This window comes from Aspergillus sclerotioniger, assembly GCF_003184525.1.
Source record: "Aspergillus sclerotioniger CBS 115572 chromosome Unknown BO94scaffold_17, whole genome shotgun sequence".
NCBI classification, from domain to species: Eukaryota; Fungi; Ascomycota; class Eurotiomycetes; order Eurotiales; family Aspergillaceae; genus Aspergillus; species Aspergillus sclerotioniger.
This window is the reverse complement of record NW_020291007.1, coordinates 727,420-744,410: the sequence shown is the minus strand read 5'-3', so window position 1 is coordinate 744,410 and position 16,991 is coordinate 727,420. Positions and strand designations below refer to the sequence as shown.

Below are 16,991 nucleotides of genomic sequence, written 5' to 3'. Positions count from 1 at the left end.
AGGGAAGATCAACCCCGCGCGGGTTTTCCGGGGGGGAAGAAAATGTAGGGAGATAAGGCCCGATAGATAGCACGATAGCACGATAACACCCAAGGCGACTGACTCGGTAGACTCGCTTCCGCAAAATAATCTTGGGGTTGAGCAAGACCACCAAGACTTGGAGGGGCACGTCAACAATGTAACATGGTGCCTGCATGACCAAAAATGTTGGGGTCAATTCACCACATTGCTAGCAAGTGACGATGCATTCCTGGGTCTGCGCCTTGTATCCATTGTAAACAGTGTCTACTACTCCCCATGTATAAGAGATACTGCAATACTGCATCTACAGCTTCGCTTGCCCGCTTTCTATCGACATCCAACTCTGCCCATCGAGCTTCTGGTAGGCCGTGCCGTTGAGCCAGTACAGCTTATCCCCGCCCCAGTCCGTCCGAGGGTCCCACCCCTTCTTGGTCAACGCCCCTTTGGCTTGCTTGAAGGTTACCCCGGTTTCCACCCTGATTACAGTCAGAAAACACAGTACACAATGCCGGCGAGCAACTTACTTGTCCGTGAGTCGAACAAGGCGCGGGAACGCGTAGGACGGTACCCCCTTCTTCTTCAACTCCGAATATAGGCTGACCATGACACTTTCCTCGGTTGCAGGAGATGCATCCTCAAGAGTGATGCCAGCTGCGCCAGCTTGACCGTCATAGCTAATGACATTTGTTAGCATTCCATCGCGGTAATCTTGTGAGGCTGGGGGATTCCAGCGTCGTACCCGTTCAATTTCACGCCATAAACAACCGCATCGTGGATGGATGGTAGCCGGCAAATATGATCTCGGATCTCTCCGGCGCTGACATTCTCCCCTTTCCACCGAAAGGTATCTCCCACACGGTCCTGGAACCTGACCCAGCCATCATGGTCCCTCACGACCAGATCACCAGTGCGTTGGAAGAGGTCGCCATCCTTGAAGACGTTCCGAAGGAGCTTGGTCTCTGTCGCATCTTTATTATGGAGATATTCCGTGAGCAGGCCTCGGCTCTTCACCCGGCCAATTGCCTCTCCTTCCTCACCAAGTTTGGCCTGAATACAAAATCCCGTCTTGGGGTCCCGGTAGGGTGCCTCTGTCTCAGTATCGTACCTCACAATATATGTGTCGTCTTCCAAAAGCCGTTTGATTGGACCGGAAAATCCAACCTTCCCAGCGCCCCATGCTCCTACTCCCCAATTGTCAAATTTTGCCACCCCCTCTGTTGACCGATAGAATTCACGAATTTCAGGGACCCCGAATCGTTCGCGGAAGCGCTCCCAAATCTCTCCACGCAATCCGTTGCCGCTTGCAACAATGCAAGCATGATCCCGATCATATGGAGATGGGGGGGTCGACAGTAGATACCTGCAGAGCTCGCCGATATATAGAATACGTGTTGCTCTCGAATCATGAACATCCTTCCAGAACTGAGAAGCGGAGAACTTCCGGCGAAGACACAGAGTGCCTGCATTCCCAACCGAGTAGCATATACCTGTGAAGTAGGCGGTGCCATGGAAGAGCGGAAGAGGGGAGTAAGTGCGCAGCGGGTAGTACTTGGAGCGGTTGTTGACGTCTATAGTATGAGGGTTGGAGGTAATAAGCGCCATCATATTGCGGATAGCACAAGCCTTGGGCTTTCCCGTAGTCCCTGAGGTGTAGATCAGTGCGCTCAAATCGCCTATAGACCTCTTGGCGGCGGTCAGTCCTGAGAGAGACTGTTGTTGCAAATTTGTCAAGGTGATTATCGCTGTCGTTCCCGCAGAGACGCCATCAAAAGCAGATAGATTTAACGCTGAATGAGGCAAATCGGAGCACACAAACTGCGATATGTCAGGCGTTGAGATAATGTATTTACTTCCGGAGACACGGAGGCAGTGAATAAAGGTATCATCTATTCGATAACGCAGTTAGCATGTTTTACACCAGAAATCAGTCTGGTTTCATACCACGCAGGTTGGTGTTTATGAGAGCAGCAATGGCTCCCAGTTTAGAGAGTGCATAGATCGCCACCACCATTTCTGGGGAGTTAGTGGTGAAAACACCAACGTAATCCCCTGGGTGGATATCCTTGGTATGAAGGAGAGCCGCAAATCTATCAACAACTAGGCACGAATTAGTCAAGGGATGCGGATGCCAGTATAGATGCTCACGTACGGTCTTTTAGCTGAGTATATGTCCATGTCCTGTGTTCAAACCACAGGGCTTCAGCTGAACCGTGTCCCTCAATTTCCACCACCCGTTCTAGCATCTTATATATCGTGGTAGTGTCTCCCAATTGGGCGATCCGCTGGCCTAGGCGATTTGTCCATGACCGTTCATTGTATAGCGATGCCAGGTCACTAGAGACCGAGAATTTGGCATTGATATAAGCGCCCGCAGCGGCTGAAAGAGCTGAGGCGATTGCTATGGAGGGACCGCTGATTTCAGAGAGGTACTCCATCTGTGAGTAATACCGTGAAGATGCTTGACTGTAATTAATCTCGAAGACGGGGACGAAAATCTCTTGCAGCGTCGAGAGCAATTGCTTGACTATCTCTAGTCAATTCAAGCAGATAACGAAGCGGAACACTCAACCCCACATTGATAGCAGTCTTCAGGAGTCAGGATCTTAACATAGCTCCGCTCTGATCCGGAAAAGTGGGCAGATATAGCAACAGAGACGCGTCAGAGGATTCTATGCGCTCGGAATCTGGGGTCGGGACGTGATCTACCGACAGCTGCCGTCCCTGCTACGACTCTCTATTAGCATTACAGTAGCCTAGTGGGCAAACGGATGAATCCCACGATTGGAGAGAAAGAGCAGCGGCAACGAACATGGAGTGGATTCCGACATAAGGTACGAGGCAGGCGAAGTTTCAATTGGAGGCTGGCACCGGGTGGTCCCCACGCCCGTGGCATTTCCCCGGCCGGAGGTATGAATGCCAGATAGCAGCGCTCGGACGCATTTACCTCATGGCACGGATGATTTGTTCTCGACTCACCCTTATAACACTGCATGGCTGATGTAGGCAGAATAGAGGAGAGATAGCTTCGAACCTGAAATGAACGAGAACACACAATGCCTGGTGGATAGATCATGTTGCCTTGATGAGTCCATACTGGGTACACTCTGCAAGGTCAAGTCCAGTGGGTGCTCGGAGCCTTGGACGCTAAGCCGGCCCGTCATGACCCACCGAAGACAAATGGTATTGGCGGCGTATCGGAGAGATCTTGTGCAGTCAAGGAGGGGCATCCTTGAGTGGTCAGGTTACACTCCAAGTCTCACGGTTGGGGAAGAGAAGGGAAAAGGACCGACAGCCGAGGCGATGGGGGGATACCGTATCATACGGAGGTGTTACAAGGGAGCGGCATTTCGCTCGGCTGCAAGTGGAGTGCCCCAGGCCTGCATGGTCGGCTTTGGCGCCGAGTTGAGTTCGGCTCGGCTGCTTTTCTGTATCAGCGTATCAGTGTACTGAGCTTGCCTGGAACCGCGGTTGATCTCGTCGCCCCCGTGTTTGCCCCAGGATAATTTAATACCCAACATGCGCGGAGTAGTTCCTGTATGCTTTCCCTTTTCTATATAATTTCCATTGTCTTAAACAGTGAGCTGTGTTTGAAAAGAAATCCCTGCCAAGATTACGCAAGGAGAGAGCTCAAGTCATGTCTTCAGCCCAGCAACGTTTAACTTCCATCGCAAACCAGCTCTCGGGGCCTGGTGCTGCGTCTGCAAAGCAACGCCTCCTATCCAAGACCCCTGATGATATTGTACGATGGCTCATCCCTTCTCTTCTATAGAACGAAATTGACGTTTAGCAGGTGATCACGCTCGCCATTCGAACCCCACTCACCAAGGCCAGAAAAGGCGGGTTAAAGGATACGAGTCTTGATGACCTTCTCATCTCATTACTGACGGTAATTTGCTTTTCCGGCGCCGACCTGCTTCTCCGTGTCTGATCAAATCTCCAGTCCATCCGCGAAAAATCGAACCTTGACCCCAGTCTCGTTGAAGATGTCTGCGTTGGAAACGTGCTGTGCCCCGGTGGAGCTTATGTCGCACGGTCCGCAGTGCTGGCTGCAGGATTTCCTGCCACAGCTGCCGCTTCTGTCGCTAACCGTTTCTGTTCTTCCGGATTGCTAGCTATCCAAAACATTGCCAACCAGATTACGGCAGGCTCTATCGATGTCGGTATTGCAGTGGGAGCTGAGAGCATGAGCAACAATGCCGACGGTGGTGCTCCAGAGATGTCTTCCCAAATTTTAACTCACCCGATCGCCTCACAGAATACCCAGCCCATGGGTCAGACATCCGAGAATGTTGCGGGGCAATTCAATATCACTCGTGAGATGCAGGACCGTTTTGCAGCGAACAGCTACCAGAAAGCTGAGCGTGCCCAGAAGGCCGGATGGTTCAACGATGAGATTGTTCCTGTGAAGACGACGATCAAAGACCCAAAGACGGGTGAGGTGAAGGAGATTGTTGTGGACCGGGATGATGGCATTCGTTACGGCACCACTGCTGAGTCTCTGGGCAAGATCCGCGCCGCATTCCCTCAGTGGAAGCCTAGCGCCACTACTGGCGGAAATGCTAGTCAGATCACCGATGGTGCTGCTGGTCTTATCCTTATGAAGCGGTCTCGCGCCCAGGAACTAGGTCAACCCATCGTGGCCAAGTTCTGCGGTGCTACCGTTGCAGGCTTAGAGCCTAGGATCATGGGCATTGGTCCGTCGATCGCCATTCCCAAGATCCTTTCCAAGTTCGGTCTGAATAAAGAGGAAGTGGATATCTTCGAGATCAATGAGGCGTTCGCCTCCATGGTAAGATACTGATCTTTGGTGGGACCGCAAGTACCGGCTAACTTTGGCATAGGGAACGTATTGTGTTCAGAAGCTAGGACTGGATGAGGCTAAGGTTAATCCCCGGGGCGGTGCCATGTAAGTTTTGTTGAGATTTCAATCTAAGCTCAACCGCTGACAAGGCCTAGTGCATTTGGTCACCCTTTGGGTTGTACAGGAGCGCGTCAGGTTGTGACTGCCCTGTCCGAGTTGCGACGACAGAACAAGAGAGTCGCAGTCACCTCGATGTGTGTCGGAACGGTAAGTCCTTCTTGCTGAATCTGCGAATGGCAGAAACATAGGGTTCCAGACTGACTTAATATTTCTTCTAGGGAATGGGCATGGCCGGTATTATTGTCTCCGAGCATTAAGCGTATAAGCGTAATCTGATATTGATATTGTATGATCTTCTGTAAATAGTTTTGCAACGACAACAGCCCTGTGAATTGGGGAAACAATTACGCTCTGGGACGATCCTCTAGTATCACTTGACCACCAATGCAGTACTGATCGCGATTGTGGTGGTGTGGCTGTATGGAGAGAGTAGGCCCGATGTTGATATCGATAATCGTTGGTAACGCCTGCGCCTCCGGGGCTGTGGGTCAACCCCATGTTATGATCCCGACTCCATAACCTTAGTGAAACGGGCAAGTACAGAATAGTAGTAACAATGAATATAGCGAGGACCTCGAAACGAAGGCCATCACACCAGGGGCTTATATGCTTGCATCAGGTGCTGGTTAGTCTATGGTATGCTAGAGATAAGAGCCAACGATGTGGGATGGATCTAGGACGAATGCTTTGGATAGACAGTGGCACTAGCAGATAGCGGACTAAGGCCCCGGTCTTCATCACGTGCAACCCCATCCGCCCGTCGTCATCGGGGACCGCCAAGACAGGCACCGTCCCATGACACCGCTCCTCCTCCTCTTGCCTCCCTTATTTGTACCTCTCGGGATACTCCTCAGTTGAGTATTCGTTGGATTTACTCATTATCAACTTAACCAGCTCTTTACTGTTATACCGTTTTATATCCTACACTGAAGCCGCAGCTCTATCATCCTTGCAACCATGAAGCTCTTATCAACCGCCGCGACATTCCTCCTCTGCGTTGCGCCCTTCTCTGCTACTGCCCGGTCTTTGGACTTCTTTGGTTCCCAGACGCCGATTAAGGCAGAAGGGAAGCATGTGGAGGGAGAAAACCCGCTCGAGTACTGCAGTGACCCTTCTAGCTATATCTTGCAAATAGAGAAGGTGGACCTGTCGCCTAATCCTCCTCTCCCGTACGCTTCAATGAGCCCTGGCTTATCTGGACCGGATCGCATACTGATTGACTTATAGTGGACAGACTCTCACTATCGAAGCCAAGGGTACCTTCAATGAGAAAATTGAAAAGGGTGCTTATGTGCTCTTGGAGGTCAAATATGGCTTAATTACTCTGGTCAGACAGAGAGCCGACCTGTGCGACCAGATCGTCAACGTTGATCTCGAGTGTCCTCTAGAGAAGGGTGAGATGGCATTGACCAAACAGGTCGATCTGCCCAGCCAGATCCCTCCGGTATGTTGTTCCTCAGGTCATATCGCTTGTGAGGCAGAGACTGATCATGTCAATCGATCAACAGGGCAGATACACGGTGCACGCCGACGTTTACACTGCAGATGACAGACGGATTACCTGTCTTGACGCACCCAATGTCGTGTTCAAGAGAAACTTCCTCTGATAGCTGACTGGCTATGTCTGAGTACGAGGTCTCTTGATGCCGACTCTCTACTGTTAACGCTGAATGTCCTTTGGTCTCTTCGCCTATAACGAGTTGACGTTGCGCCTATAAGCTGATTTCTCATTCCTTCCCCCGGCTTAACCTTCAGTCCCAAGCCTCACTGTGATATTCCAAAGCCCACGATAGCCAGGTTTCATGCTTTACCATCGTTGCTGTAAACTTTTCGTTGCGCTACATCTGCGGCGTTCGGAGCATCAGCTCAAAGATACATTGTAGTACATCCTTATCACCGTTCGTTCTTTTTTACTGCTCATTGACACTAATCAGCATCTGTACCAAGATTGCATTCGGAAAATCAATTCAATGCTACTTAGCCTGCCAGTTAATGGCCATAATGAATAGCGTTGTGCAGAATTTCTTGGGGATGTTTTAGCAAAATTGGAAGCGTAAAGCTCTATGTGCATGAATGATATATTTGGGTATCTTCCCTTTGCCCTCAAGCTTCCTCTCATCATGTGTACAATTCGCAAAACGGGAAAAAGAGACAGTGCGGTATGCATGACACGACCCGACGAAATACATTCAGGATCCTAAGTCGAAAGAAACAGCGCGCTAGATTTACTCTCCAAACAGACGGCGCACCCGCTTGAGTACACTATCCTTTTCAGGGTCATATGGGTGGTCCTTGCTTGGGATCTCAAGAACGGCAGGAAAAGCCTCGGCGAAGGAATCGACGCTGTGGCGGATACGCTCTGCAATCTGTATTCGAGCCTTAGTAGCTGCGTAAAGATTTAACGATGTAGTCCGCAGACGTCGCGAAAGGGAGCCACGTACATGTTGGTTGATGAGGACCACGGCGATATCTTTCCTTTCCTCGGTGAAGTTCTGGAATGCTTTCTCGATCGCGGAGGTTTCGGTCTTGGAATCCACCACCAGGAAGTTTCGCTGGGCCTCCGGCCCATCTGTGACGTGCTGCGATAACAAGTTAGTTGAGTCGCATGTTGCCGCTATCTTATAGCCGTAAGGATACGTACACCGACACCGGCAAGAAGGAGGCCAGTTACGGAGCTGGACATAAATAATCAGCGGAGGTTATATCCCCAAGGAGTCAAAAGGCGTGATGTACTCTTCATCTCCGATGACAGCAAGGAACTGCCGGTCCTAATTAGTTGTGTATATGGTTAGTGACTGTCTGCTGGCAACGCAAAGTGAGGGGAACGTGATAGTACCTTGTATGATACGGCCGGAGCCGCCATAGTGACAAGAGAAGGGGGGGCAGAAAGCGTGGGTTGGTAGACTGCTTCGAAGTCGACAAGTTTCACCGACCAAAGATAATTCGCGTCGCCCCCTGAGCCGAAGACAGGAACGTAAAGCTGGCCCCGTCGAGTCTGGATCCCGATTCCCTCCAAGCGGACGTCGTCATAACGGCTCCGGCGCTGCTTACCTAAGCCGGGGTTGCACTCCACCTTTGTTTACAAGCGGAAAAAAAGGAAACTTCGGCTTCAGTCTATTGCATCATTTTACCAAAGGTTGGTTTGTTCCAAATTCTCGGTTTCCGCGCTGCTATACCTACGGGCTACGAGGCTAACGTACAAATCCTGATTGTCCAGCATATCGCGTCGCACACTGCCTTATCACCCTCATCATGCCCCGGCTTGTCCGCCGCCGACCGTTAACGGAGCGCATCAAATCCTACTTGAATCCTTTGGACTTTCTACTATGGCTGTCGGAGGAGATCGATACACATGATTGGGATCAGTTCGAAAAGAACTGGGCGTTCCCCGTGGGGGTGGCTCTGAATATCATATTCCTGATTGCCCGCGCGAACAGTCAATCGAACAGCAGTCAAGCTATAGATGATGTCTTCGGTGACGATGGAAGTACTCCGTGGCTTAGTTGGTTTGTATGTGATGCCAGATCTGTTTTTGACTTGATACTCTTGCTATCGGAATATGCATGCATCGTGTTTCGATGCTAACTCGGCGATTCATAGGCTTCTTTTATCGTCCACCTCCTTACCACCTTTACCGCATTCAACGCTTTCTATACATTCTACCGCAAGCGACATTATCGCATGTTCGAAGCCTCAATCGATCGGGCTCCTGCAACACCGTCCGCTCACAGGGTGCGGGTCAATTCAACACCCGTGACCGATTCGCCACTGAGATATCTGGCTGATACGCTAGCTAAATCGACACAGTCGAGGGCGCACGCAGACGCGCAGCGGGATGTGTGGGAGCTTGCTGTCTGGGACCCCCTGCCTATTTGCATTCGATTATTCTGCCTCTTCAGCCCTGGCCATGTTTTGGTATACTGGGTATTCCTGCCCACCCAGCTTTCCGATCCTCGACCTAGTGTGACTATCGTGACTACTATCTTCATAGCGGCTCTGCTCTCGGTACAGATGACGTTCCTTTCCTCATCCTATACTCAGCAAGCGAAAGACTCTATGCTGGTTCATAAGGAGGTTCTGCGGGAGTATGACACTAAATACGTGCACCCTCGGACTCAGCCGTTGATGAGAGATGTGGCCACTCAGTTCTCCGAATCCGACTCCGATATTAAACAGAACAAGGTCGATACCTTTACTCCGACGGTCGTTCTCCATAGAGGATTCAAGACGAGCCCGAACCCCAACTATATTAGCCATGTGGACCCTGAAGGTCTGTCCTCTGGACGCCAGTCCCTCGCAGCCACACCCAGCGGGGTCTCTCACCGTGCAGCTGCACTTCAGACTCCAAGCCATTTGCGAGATGCTTCTCCTATTGTCCGAGGCTCCATCTCTTCAATCCGCCAACCACAATTTCGGCAGACACCGACTACTACGGGCGATGGTGGAAGTCTTGGTATTTACTCACACGCCAACTCGCCTTTGAGGAAGTCTACTTCGACCAATTTCGAACGTCGTCTCCAGAACAACGGCGATTTTTTCTATAAGGAACGTGGTGCAAGCGCAGTGAGAAGGCCATCTAGTCCGCTTAAGAAAAGCAACGTCCCTGCGGGAAGTCCCCTAACGCCGGGACCGAGACGGAGTCACATTGACCCTCGACGCGAAAGTGGTCGGTTCTAATTTAATTAGTGCGATAAGGCATCATGCGCCAGCGATCACGGTTAAGGGGCATCTCTCATGTATAGTATGCAGTATCATCTTAACGGCGTTGTCATAAGGTCATTATCAAGATCGGGTACTTCTGGTGACCCTGGTTTGCTTTGGGAGTGTCAGGTGTGGCGTTGAAACATACAAGCTTTTGGATCCCTGTTCTCATTAAATGCTTTTTTTTATTGTCTTTGATACCCTCCCGTGGACCCTTGTGCGACCCTATTGGATTCTCTTTCTGCAAACAATGATGAGTGCCGGTCCAGACTGGGAATGTAGGCTGGCAATGGACGAGACCTGTGACCGATAACGAGCCAGCCGTTGTGCAACATGCCCGATGCGATGCTGGAGGATTTGCATCTCAGGCGAGTTGCCCATCGAGGTTGCTGTTCGTTATGCCTCCGTCCAGCCTCGATCTACGACCGGGATTGACGCGCCTGGCCGCGCCCTTGTCTTGCAGGTTGTCCATGACTTCATCCTCGATGGACCTTCGTGCCTTCCCGACCAAGGGATCTGCGCCTGATAAAGGGAAACAACCGGGCTAGATGGGCGATGGTTGCAGTTGCTATGCCGAAACTATGTCACAAGCCCAAACACACATTCTCCGCCGGCCTCTATCCGTCCGTTGCTACATTCTTCATAGTGGCGAGCGCGGGATCGCCATACATTCCAATCTTTATCGTCACATACATTATCCCTTCAGTACCAAGCGGAACGCGCCAAGTAATGGGTGGGATTGCGAACTTTTCCTACCAGATCCCTGCCTCTTTCTGACGAAACCACGTCCCCATCTCCATCCACACGCTGCACGCCTTCAAGGGTGTCCACTGGACAAGAGCTACAAGGATCCTCGTGCTTGGGAAGGAATGGGTTATTGTGCTGACGCTGCCTGGCTTTAAGGTCGAAGCTGCTGGGGCTGCAGCAGTCCTCAACGGATGAAGATGGAGGAAATCTTTCATCTACCCAATGGACATCTGCTAAATCTTCAACCTCGACCCCGCCACGGCAAGCGGACAAGAGTCAATCACGAGGTACAGACGCCCACACAAGCTCAAGGATCTGCATCCAAACCCGACGAACGCCTAAGGTCCTCTACCAGCAAGGACACCACTCGCGCACCGCCTGACACTGCTCCACGAAAGGGGAAGCCTACCAAACTACCGCTTCCTAAGTCTTTTACCGACAAGGAAAAGGAGAAGAAGAAAGAGACCCCCGCCAGTTCCGAACACAAAGGACGCCGAGCCGAGAGGGCCCTCCAGCCAAGGAGGTCGTTCGGGACACCAGAGCGTACATCACCCAGGACCTCGGACCACGATCGCGACCAGTACTGGAGGAAGGTGAAGGATAGGTGTGAAAGGGACAATAGGGCGCCGCTCAGCAAAGAGAAACCCAAGGAATACTATCAGGAGGCCTACCGGAAAATCGTTTCGCTGGCTAACTCGCCCCGACAAGAGATCGCCCGCCAGAAGCTGAAGCAGCTGGCTGGAGGAACGCCTCGGGTCGATCGGACCTTAATGCAGAGTGCCAACCTACAATCTAAGATCCCGCATTCAAACGATAGCCGAGTCAGTCTTGGACGCAGCCCGAGGGGGGGAGGGATAGGTCCCTCTACGGGTCAAAGGAAACGCCCGACCAACCGAGACCAACAAGGCCATCTAAACTTCAGTAAATCCACGCCGGCAATATTATCTGAAAGAACCGACACTACCACAGACTCATCCGAGCGCTCGCATCCTTCAATATCGCCGGTTTCGGCGCCTGCTAGCTCGCTAACAGAGTGGGAGGATAGGTTTGTGGTCAACATGCCATCGGCTCGTGATCCAAATCCGCCAAGCATGAATGCCCAGCAAATCTCCAACTTTCAGCAAAGTATTGAAAAGGTGCACAAAGAAGGCGGGACGATGCTTGATCCGGAGACTCTCCCAAGCCCACGTACCAGGACTCCCGATGACAGCGCCAACAACCCTCCAGGACAAGAAAAGAAAGTGCCCGGTCTTGATGGCCAAGATTCAGGTCTTGATCGTCCACCCGAGACTAGCGACCATAGTACTTCATCGGGACACCGACGGTATTACAGTCCAGAAGAGGTCGGCAAGCAACGCTTTAGCACGATATGGGAAGAATCCCCCGCAAAATCTACCCATGATCTCCCCATTGCGAACCCAGATGGGTCTTTTTTAGGGTGCAAGGAAATCAATGGGCCTTACGACAAGAATCCCGACGAGATACTACTTTTCTCGACCACGGACGAGCGGCCCAAAATGATAGACATCGCGTCTGGGCGACCCAAGGTACTGAGAGAAGCGAAGAAGACCACCACGAACCACCACCGGGCGGCACCAGTGTCTCCAGAGAAGGCTGCCGTTCAAGAAGAATGGAAACCAATTTCTCAGAATTTGAAACAAGCCCAATGCTCGAAGCCGTTGGCCAGGACAATGTGTCAAGAGGCCAAGTGTCGGCAACCAGAAAGGCCGGAGGTCTCTGCCAAAGCGCCTTTGAAGGAGAATCTCGACTCATCAGGGAACCCAACCAAGCATTACGAGAAGCAGCAATTGGGTCTCAAGCCAGACGATGTCTTCATTATCACACCCACTATCACACGCACTATGGTGACCATGACAGACTTGAGAGACCACCCAAAGAAACAAGATGCACAGGAGCCTGCCTCGCGGACCGCAGGCGAGATAATCACGGACTCCCGCGCAAAGCAACAGACAGGCAGTTCAGCATCGGGCTTGCGACGAGCCACCCAAAATTCATGGGAAAAGTCAAATGCACCCTGCGAAATATCATCCTCGGATGCTGCCCCTCCGACGAACCCACACCCTGCAGCTCAAGGCCGAACAGAAACAGGACGCACCTCCCCACAAAAGCCTCGCGCTATTCGTGGATTCATCCGTACGCAAGGGCTGCCCAAGTCCGCAACAGGAACATTCGGCGATTCCGTCGGCAACAATCATCGAAAGCCCCTGATTGCCAGCATATCACCCAAGAAAGACAGGATATACTCATTGAAGAGCGCATCAGATTCGACCCTTGTTGAAAAGCCAGGCTCCCTGCATGACATCTCTCCTACGGCCTCAATCAGCAAAGATATGCTGCAGGGCAGTATGGATAAGGAAATCAAACCATTTGAAGTGGCTGAATTGGATGGACAGCAAGTGACCGACAAATCCAAAGAGGACCTTTTTCTTTCCAAGATCACGAATTTCAATTCCGAGTTGCATAATAGCAACATGCCTACCGACGAGAAGGAGACAGTGAATCCGGACATGTTGAGTCTCATTAGGGATGCCCTTATAGAGCTAGCAGGACAGCTCCAGGAGCTCTATGACCAGATCATGGCCAATCGACATTCCCGGGCCATGCTGGTGAAAATTGCCTTCAACAGTGTCCTGAAAATGATTGAGCACTGCTTGCATGTTCTCAAGGATCTCTTGGCAATCCTAGCCCTCTACAATACAACTGGAGCCTGGCCAAGTCCCAATAGGAAGGATTTTGCCCGGTCATTGATTGACCTTTGTGAGGCTATGATCTACCTGGTGACCTTGGGGTTCGTCATGATGATAATAGGCCGGGCGGCCGGATACGTGGTCCTTGTTGGAAGCTGGATAGTATGGTTTGCAAAGCCTTTTGCTTGGTTGCTGGGAACATTGGGGCGAGCCCTGTTAATATGAGTTGGCTCCTCGATCAATTGTCGACCAGATGTCGGACTTTTGTCAAGGCATTCTTGTTCTACATCCTTTCATCTTCGAGCGTCACGGCGAAGGACAGTAGACTCTTGCTCAGCCTTATCGATGTTTGTACCCTCTCTTTTTCGCCCTAAGTATTTGTACGTAATTCAGTATTGATTCCCCTGTCATTTCCATAGGCGTTTCATGATACTTTGTTGTAGCTAGCGTCCTGTCAATTCTACTGGAATGCATTTTATCAAATCCTTGTACCCTACCACCGTTGTTCGAAAGAAATTTGAATCCCTCATACTCAATCAGACATCAAGTTCTATTGATAGCGTGCTACTGCGATAAGAGAAAAGAAGAGAAGAAGGAAAGGCATGCGTCTATTTGACCTTAAGTGCTGGGGATCCGACCACCCAGCTAGCACCACAATGAACCGGGATGCAAAGATGCAGACAAACAGTGAGATGAGAAGGGAAAATAAAATGCAGAGCAGTGGCTTAGTCAAAAAAAGCCACATATAATAAATATATCAGATGATCCGTTTTAGAAAAAAGACTCCGTCCAAATCCCATGTTGAAGAGGATCACTTTTTGTTGAATGTAACACATGTGTTCTCATAAGCCCAACTCCGTCATCCATAGTGTTGAATATCATAGGTCCCCCTTTTTTTTTCTGTAAGCCGTCTCTTTTGGAAAAGTCAAAAGTGAGAGAGAGAAGGAAAAGGAATAAGAAAGAAATGAGAAAAGCTCCTTTTTTGGGTCCGCTGGCTTCGAGCTCTATGGTAGATAGATGAAAATATTGTTGAAGTTTCATGCTCGAGGGCGCAAAAGCAAAATTCGAGAGGGGGGTATATTTTTTGGAAGGTGAAGATGTCATGTTGAAATTAAATAACGCTCAGGGAAGAAATCGTTGAGAGGTCTTCATATCGTGCCGCCGTAAAACGTTGCAAAGCCCGAGAGTTCCATTCGGGCAGGTATAGTCGTTGAGGTATGATGTTGAATTAGTAGTAGTAGTAGTATGTTGAATTAGGAAGTCGTAAGTGAGGTTGAAGAAATGTATAGTAATGTTGAACTATCCCCATGGGGCTGCAGAGTTCGCATCTAGTTCTTCACTGCAGTGTCCGGGGCTGCTCCATTAGTAACGCCGTTGGTCGTTCCATTTGCTGCTCCGTTCGTGTGAGTTTTGGGCTCACCGTTCTCGACGGGGATTTCAGTATCGAGATCTTGGACATCCAGGCCCTTGAATAGATCGAACAGGTTGCTGGTATTGTGGAAGTCGTTGTTTACTAAAGGTTTCAAGTCAGTCACGACTATCACAACAAGGACACGAAATAGGATAGACTCACCGATGTTGACAAGGTACCAGCTGTCCATAACGCCTTGAATCAACTTTCTACTGGGGCTGGAGGCCTCATGACACTTGGCCCAGTCTTCACCGAGACGGTACGCCTCGTCCTTCCAGGCCAAGAAACTGACGGTCTCCACGATAGTGGGCTGAACGATCTCCCTTCCTGCAAAGATACCCCATGTCAAGGCGTTGGGGCTGTCACGGGTGTTGGTCCGCAGTTCACCAGTCTTTGAGATAGCATGGTACGTAAGGTCACCGTTCTTATCGATGCGAGCGATCAGCTCATCGAGTAGGTAAGGGGGGACCAAAAGCTCGAGGTATGCCTTTTGGTAAACGTATCCGTTCTTGGGTCCCCATCCATACACGGGGTGAGAAGATTTGACGCCGTTCACGGCCGGTTGGGAGTTGATCGTGAAGAGCCCCTTCTTGTTCAGCTCAACAAGACTCTCCTTGATTGCGTTCGCTTCGGTGGTGATAGGGGTATCACTCCAGGGCAACCGCGCCAGTTTTCCTTCCAGGAAGCTGACGAAGATATGAGTAAGATCCCGGATAGACTTGGGTTCTCCCCAAAGCTTGATGTTTTGTTCGTTTGTACCCTTGAGGCCTATGCCATAGCTGTCGAGTTCACCGAAAGCAGGGGAGCGAGAATCGGTCCAGCGACCGTTCGGGAATTCGTCCCAGGTCTGCGTGCGAGCGATGTAAGATGAATTCCGGTTCCTCCAGAAGATCGGACGGACATCCTCCGCTCTGCGGTTGAGACCAAGCGATGGCCGCCAAGGCAGAGCTCTCTGGATCGGTGTCTCTTCGGACGGCATAAGGTTGAGCTCGTCAAGGACCAACTGTGTAGACTGCGCAAGATTCATAGTGTAACTGGTCGTCCTTGTAAGCAAAAATCTGACTTGACTCAAGATGAAGAAAGCGAAAAACACTCACAAATGCAGGTGATTGATACCAGCCGCAATAAGTCTCCTACACATGTCTGCAATAAGCCGCTTCCCAATATCTCTCACGGCCGCGTCGTCATTCTTCACTGGTTCCAGTGCCTCGAGCCAGTCGGGGGGAATGCGAACCTTGGTCCAGTTCGATCGCCGAATGAATGCAGCATAGGTCTGAATCGGCATGATACCGGGGATGATAGGCACGTTGATTCCCCTGTCTCTGCACTTCTTGACCCATTCGATGAAGTTGTCCGTGTCGTAGAACATCTGAGTGATGACAAATGAAGCGCCAGCATCGACCTTTTCCTTAAGGTGGTCGATCAACTGATCCACATCCGGGTTATCATCCGCACCTTCAGGATAACCTCCAACGCCAATATCGAAGTGGTTGCCATACTTGCCCCTGATATAGTGTACCAAATCTTTCGCATAGCGGAAACCCCCGTCTGTGGCTTCCCAGGCCTCCTTCTCACGCGGAGGATCACCGCGGAGAGCCAGAATATTGGTGCAGCCTGCCTTGTACGCAGCCTGGAGCGCAGCGTCCACCTTCCCCAGCGGCATATCCGTGCAAGTCAAGTGCATGCATGTCTCCAAGCCATACACCGACTGCGCAACATTGACCATCTCGCAGGTCAGGTCCGATAGTCGGCCACCAGCGCCCCACGTGATATCAATGAAGGAAGGGCCTAATGCGTGCATGCGATCCATTCGGTCATAGAGGTTCTGGACACCTTGGGCCGTCTTGGGTGGGAAAAATTCGAAGGAAATCCCCGTCCTTCCGGCCGCTTCATTTTGGGCGAGCTTCTCTTTGATATGCATGGTGAAGAGTTACACTAGCTATTAGAAAGGCAGGTCAGTATCCTAATTCACGGTTCATGTTAAGAGTGACAGGACATTCCCGGGGGCCTTGGGAACGATGGTCTAGTCATTGGAAAACTGGACTTACACGTCCGGGACAAGTTCGAAGAAGAAAGAGATTACTCCACAGAAAGAATCATACAAGCCTGCGCTTTTGACGCTCTTTGTGACTGTGGCTCACCGACTCCACCAGGGATAGCAAGACCACTTATAAGGAGAGGAGGGAGGAAAGGGACAGGATCAATTCATATATAACGCAACACCTTGTCAAACTCTGCAAGTTCCCCGAAGCCAACACAACGACAGACAGACAGACAGATGTGAAGGAGTCAGCAGCAACAAAGGGATCGAAGCCAGTGGAAAAGGTGGGGTCTGCTTTTAAGCCGCCGGTGTGGTCAGTCGGACAAGTTAGAATCCAGCCAGCGCAGAAGAGGGGGCCGGCCTTCGGAGCAGGTGGGCCGGCACGTGTCTCACTCTGACTGTCCCTTCTTATTAATGCCCGCCCGCCCCGGGGAAGACAAA

The 16,991-nt window shown here is 51.0% G+C and overlaps 7 protein-coding genes across 7 annotated transcripts; 4 read left to right on the top strand and 3 right to left on the bottom strand.

Annotated features, from left to right (window-relative positions):
* Positions 1–48: 48 nt before the first annotated feature.
* BO94DRAFT_110834 (putative bifunctional fatty acid transporter/acyl-CoA synthetase (FAT1)) lies at positions 49–2,610 on the bottom strand. The gene is made up of 5 exons (XM_025605507.1): positions 2,171–2,610; positions 1,963–2,118; positions 761–1,907; positions 546–695; positions 49–497 (listed from the first exon to the last, which is right to left on the bottom strand). The coding sequence occupies exons 1-5, from the start codon at positions 2,454–2,456 to the stop codon at positions 326–328; spliced, it is 1,911 nt and encodes a 636-aa protein (XP_025466640.1). The 5' UTR covers positions 2,457–2,610; the 3' UTR covers positions 49–325.
* An 883-nt stretch (positions 2,611–3,493) lies between these two features.
* BO94DRAFT_536307 (putative peroxisomal 3-ketoacyl-coA thiolase (Kat1)) lies at positions 3,494–5,317 on the top strand. Its single transcript, XM_025611986.1, has 6 exons — positions 3,494–3,760; positions 3,812–3,907; positions 3,962–4,810; positions 4,863–4,927; positions 4,978–5,089; positions 5,161–5,317. Exons 1-6 carry the CDS (start codon positions 3,656–3,658, stop codon positions 5,197–5,199), a joined length of 1,266 nt encoding a protein of 421 aa, XP_025466639.1. The 5' UTR covers positions 3,494–3,655; the 3' UTR covers positions 5,200–5,317.
* A 471-nt stretch (positions 5,318–5,788) lies between these two features.
* BO94DRAFT_536306 (ML domain-containing protein) lies at positions 5,789–7,027 on the top strand. The gene is made up of 3 exons (XM_025611985.1): positions 5,789–6,111; positions 6,170–6,386; positions 6,451–7,027. The coding sequence occupies exons 1-3, from the start codon at positions 5,900–5,902 to the stop codon at positions 6,547–6,549; spliced, it is 528 nt and encodes a 175-aa protein (XP_025466638.1). The 5' UTR covers positions 5,789–5,899; the 3' UTR covers positions 6,550–7,027.
* Positions 7,028–7,103: 76 nt separating this feature from the next.
* On the bottom strand, positions 7,104–7,805 carry BO94DRAFT_519036 (H(+)-transporting V1 sector ATPase subunit F; the record flags this gene model as incomplete). Its single annotated transcript, XM_025610053.1, has 5 exons — positions 7,104–7,308; positions 7,384–7,521; positions 7,584–7,617; positions 7,676–7,710; positions 7,779–7,805. The coding sequence occupies 5 exons, from the start codon at positions 7,803–7,805 to the stop codon at positions 7,168–7,170; spliced, it is 375 nt and encodes a 124-aa protein (XP_025466637.1). The 3' UTR covers positions 7,104–7,167.
* Positions 7,806–8,057: 252 nt separating this feature from the next.
* On the top strand, positions 8,058–9,909 carry BO94DRAFT_110658 (Nur1/Mug154 family protein). The gene is made up of 3 exons (XM_025605505.1): positions 8,058–8,078; positions 8,160–8,452; positions 8,543–9,909. The coding sequence occupies exons 2-3, from the start codon at positions 8,195–8,197 to the stop codon at positions 9,617–9,619; spliced, it is 1,335 nt and encodes a 444-aa protein (XP_025466636.1). The 5' UTR covers positions 8,058–8,078; positions 8,160–8,194; the 3' UTR covers positions 9,620–9,909.
* A 393-nt stretch (positions 9,910–10,302) lies between these two features.
* BO94DRAFT_110686 (putative NTP binding protein) lies at positions 10,303–13,596 on the top strand. Its single transcript, XM_025605506.1, has one exon. The coding sequence runs from the start codon at positions 10,582–10,584 to the stop codon at positions 13,321–13,323; it is 2,742 nt and encodes a 913-aa protein (XP_025466635.1). The 5' UTR covers positions 10,303–10,581; the 3' UTR covers positions 13,324–13,596.
* An 830-nt stretch (positions 13,597–14,426) lies between these two features.
* BO94DRAFT_468065 (methylenetetrahydrofolate reductase (NAD(P)H) MET13) lies at positions 14,427–16,430 on the bottom strand (the record flags this gene model as incomplete). Its single annotated transcript, XM_025608232.1, has 3 exons — positions 14,427–14,611; positions 14,672–15,543; positions 15,607–16,430. 3 exons carry the CDS (start codon positions 16,428–16,430, stop codon positions 14,427–14,429), a joined length of 1,881 nt encoding a protein of 626 aa, XP_025466634.1.
* Positions 16,431–16,991: the final 561 nt, after the last annotated feature.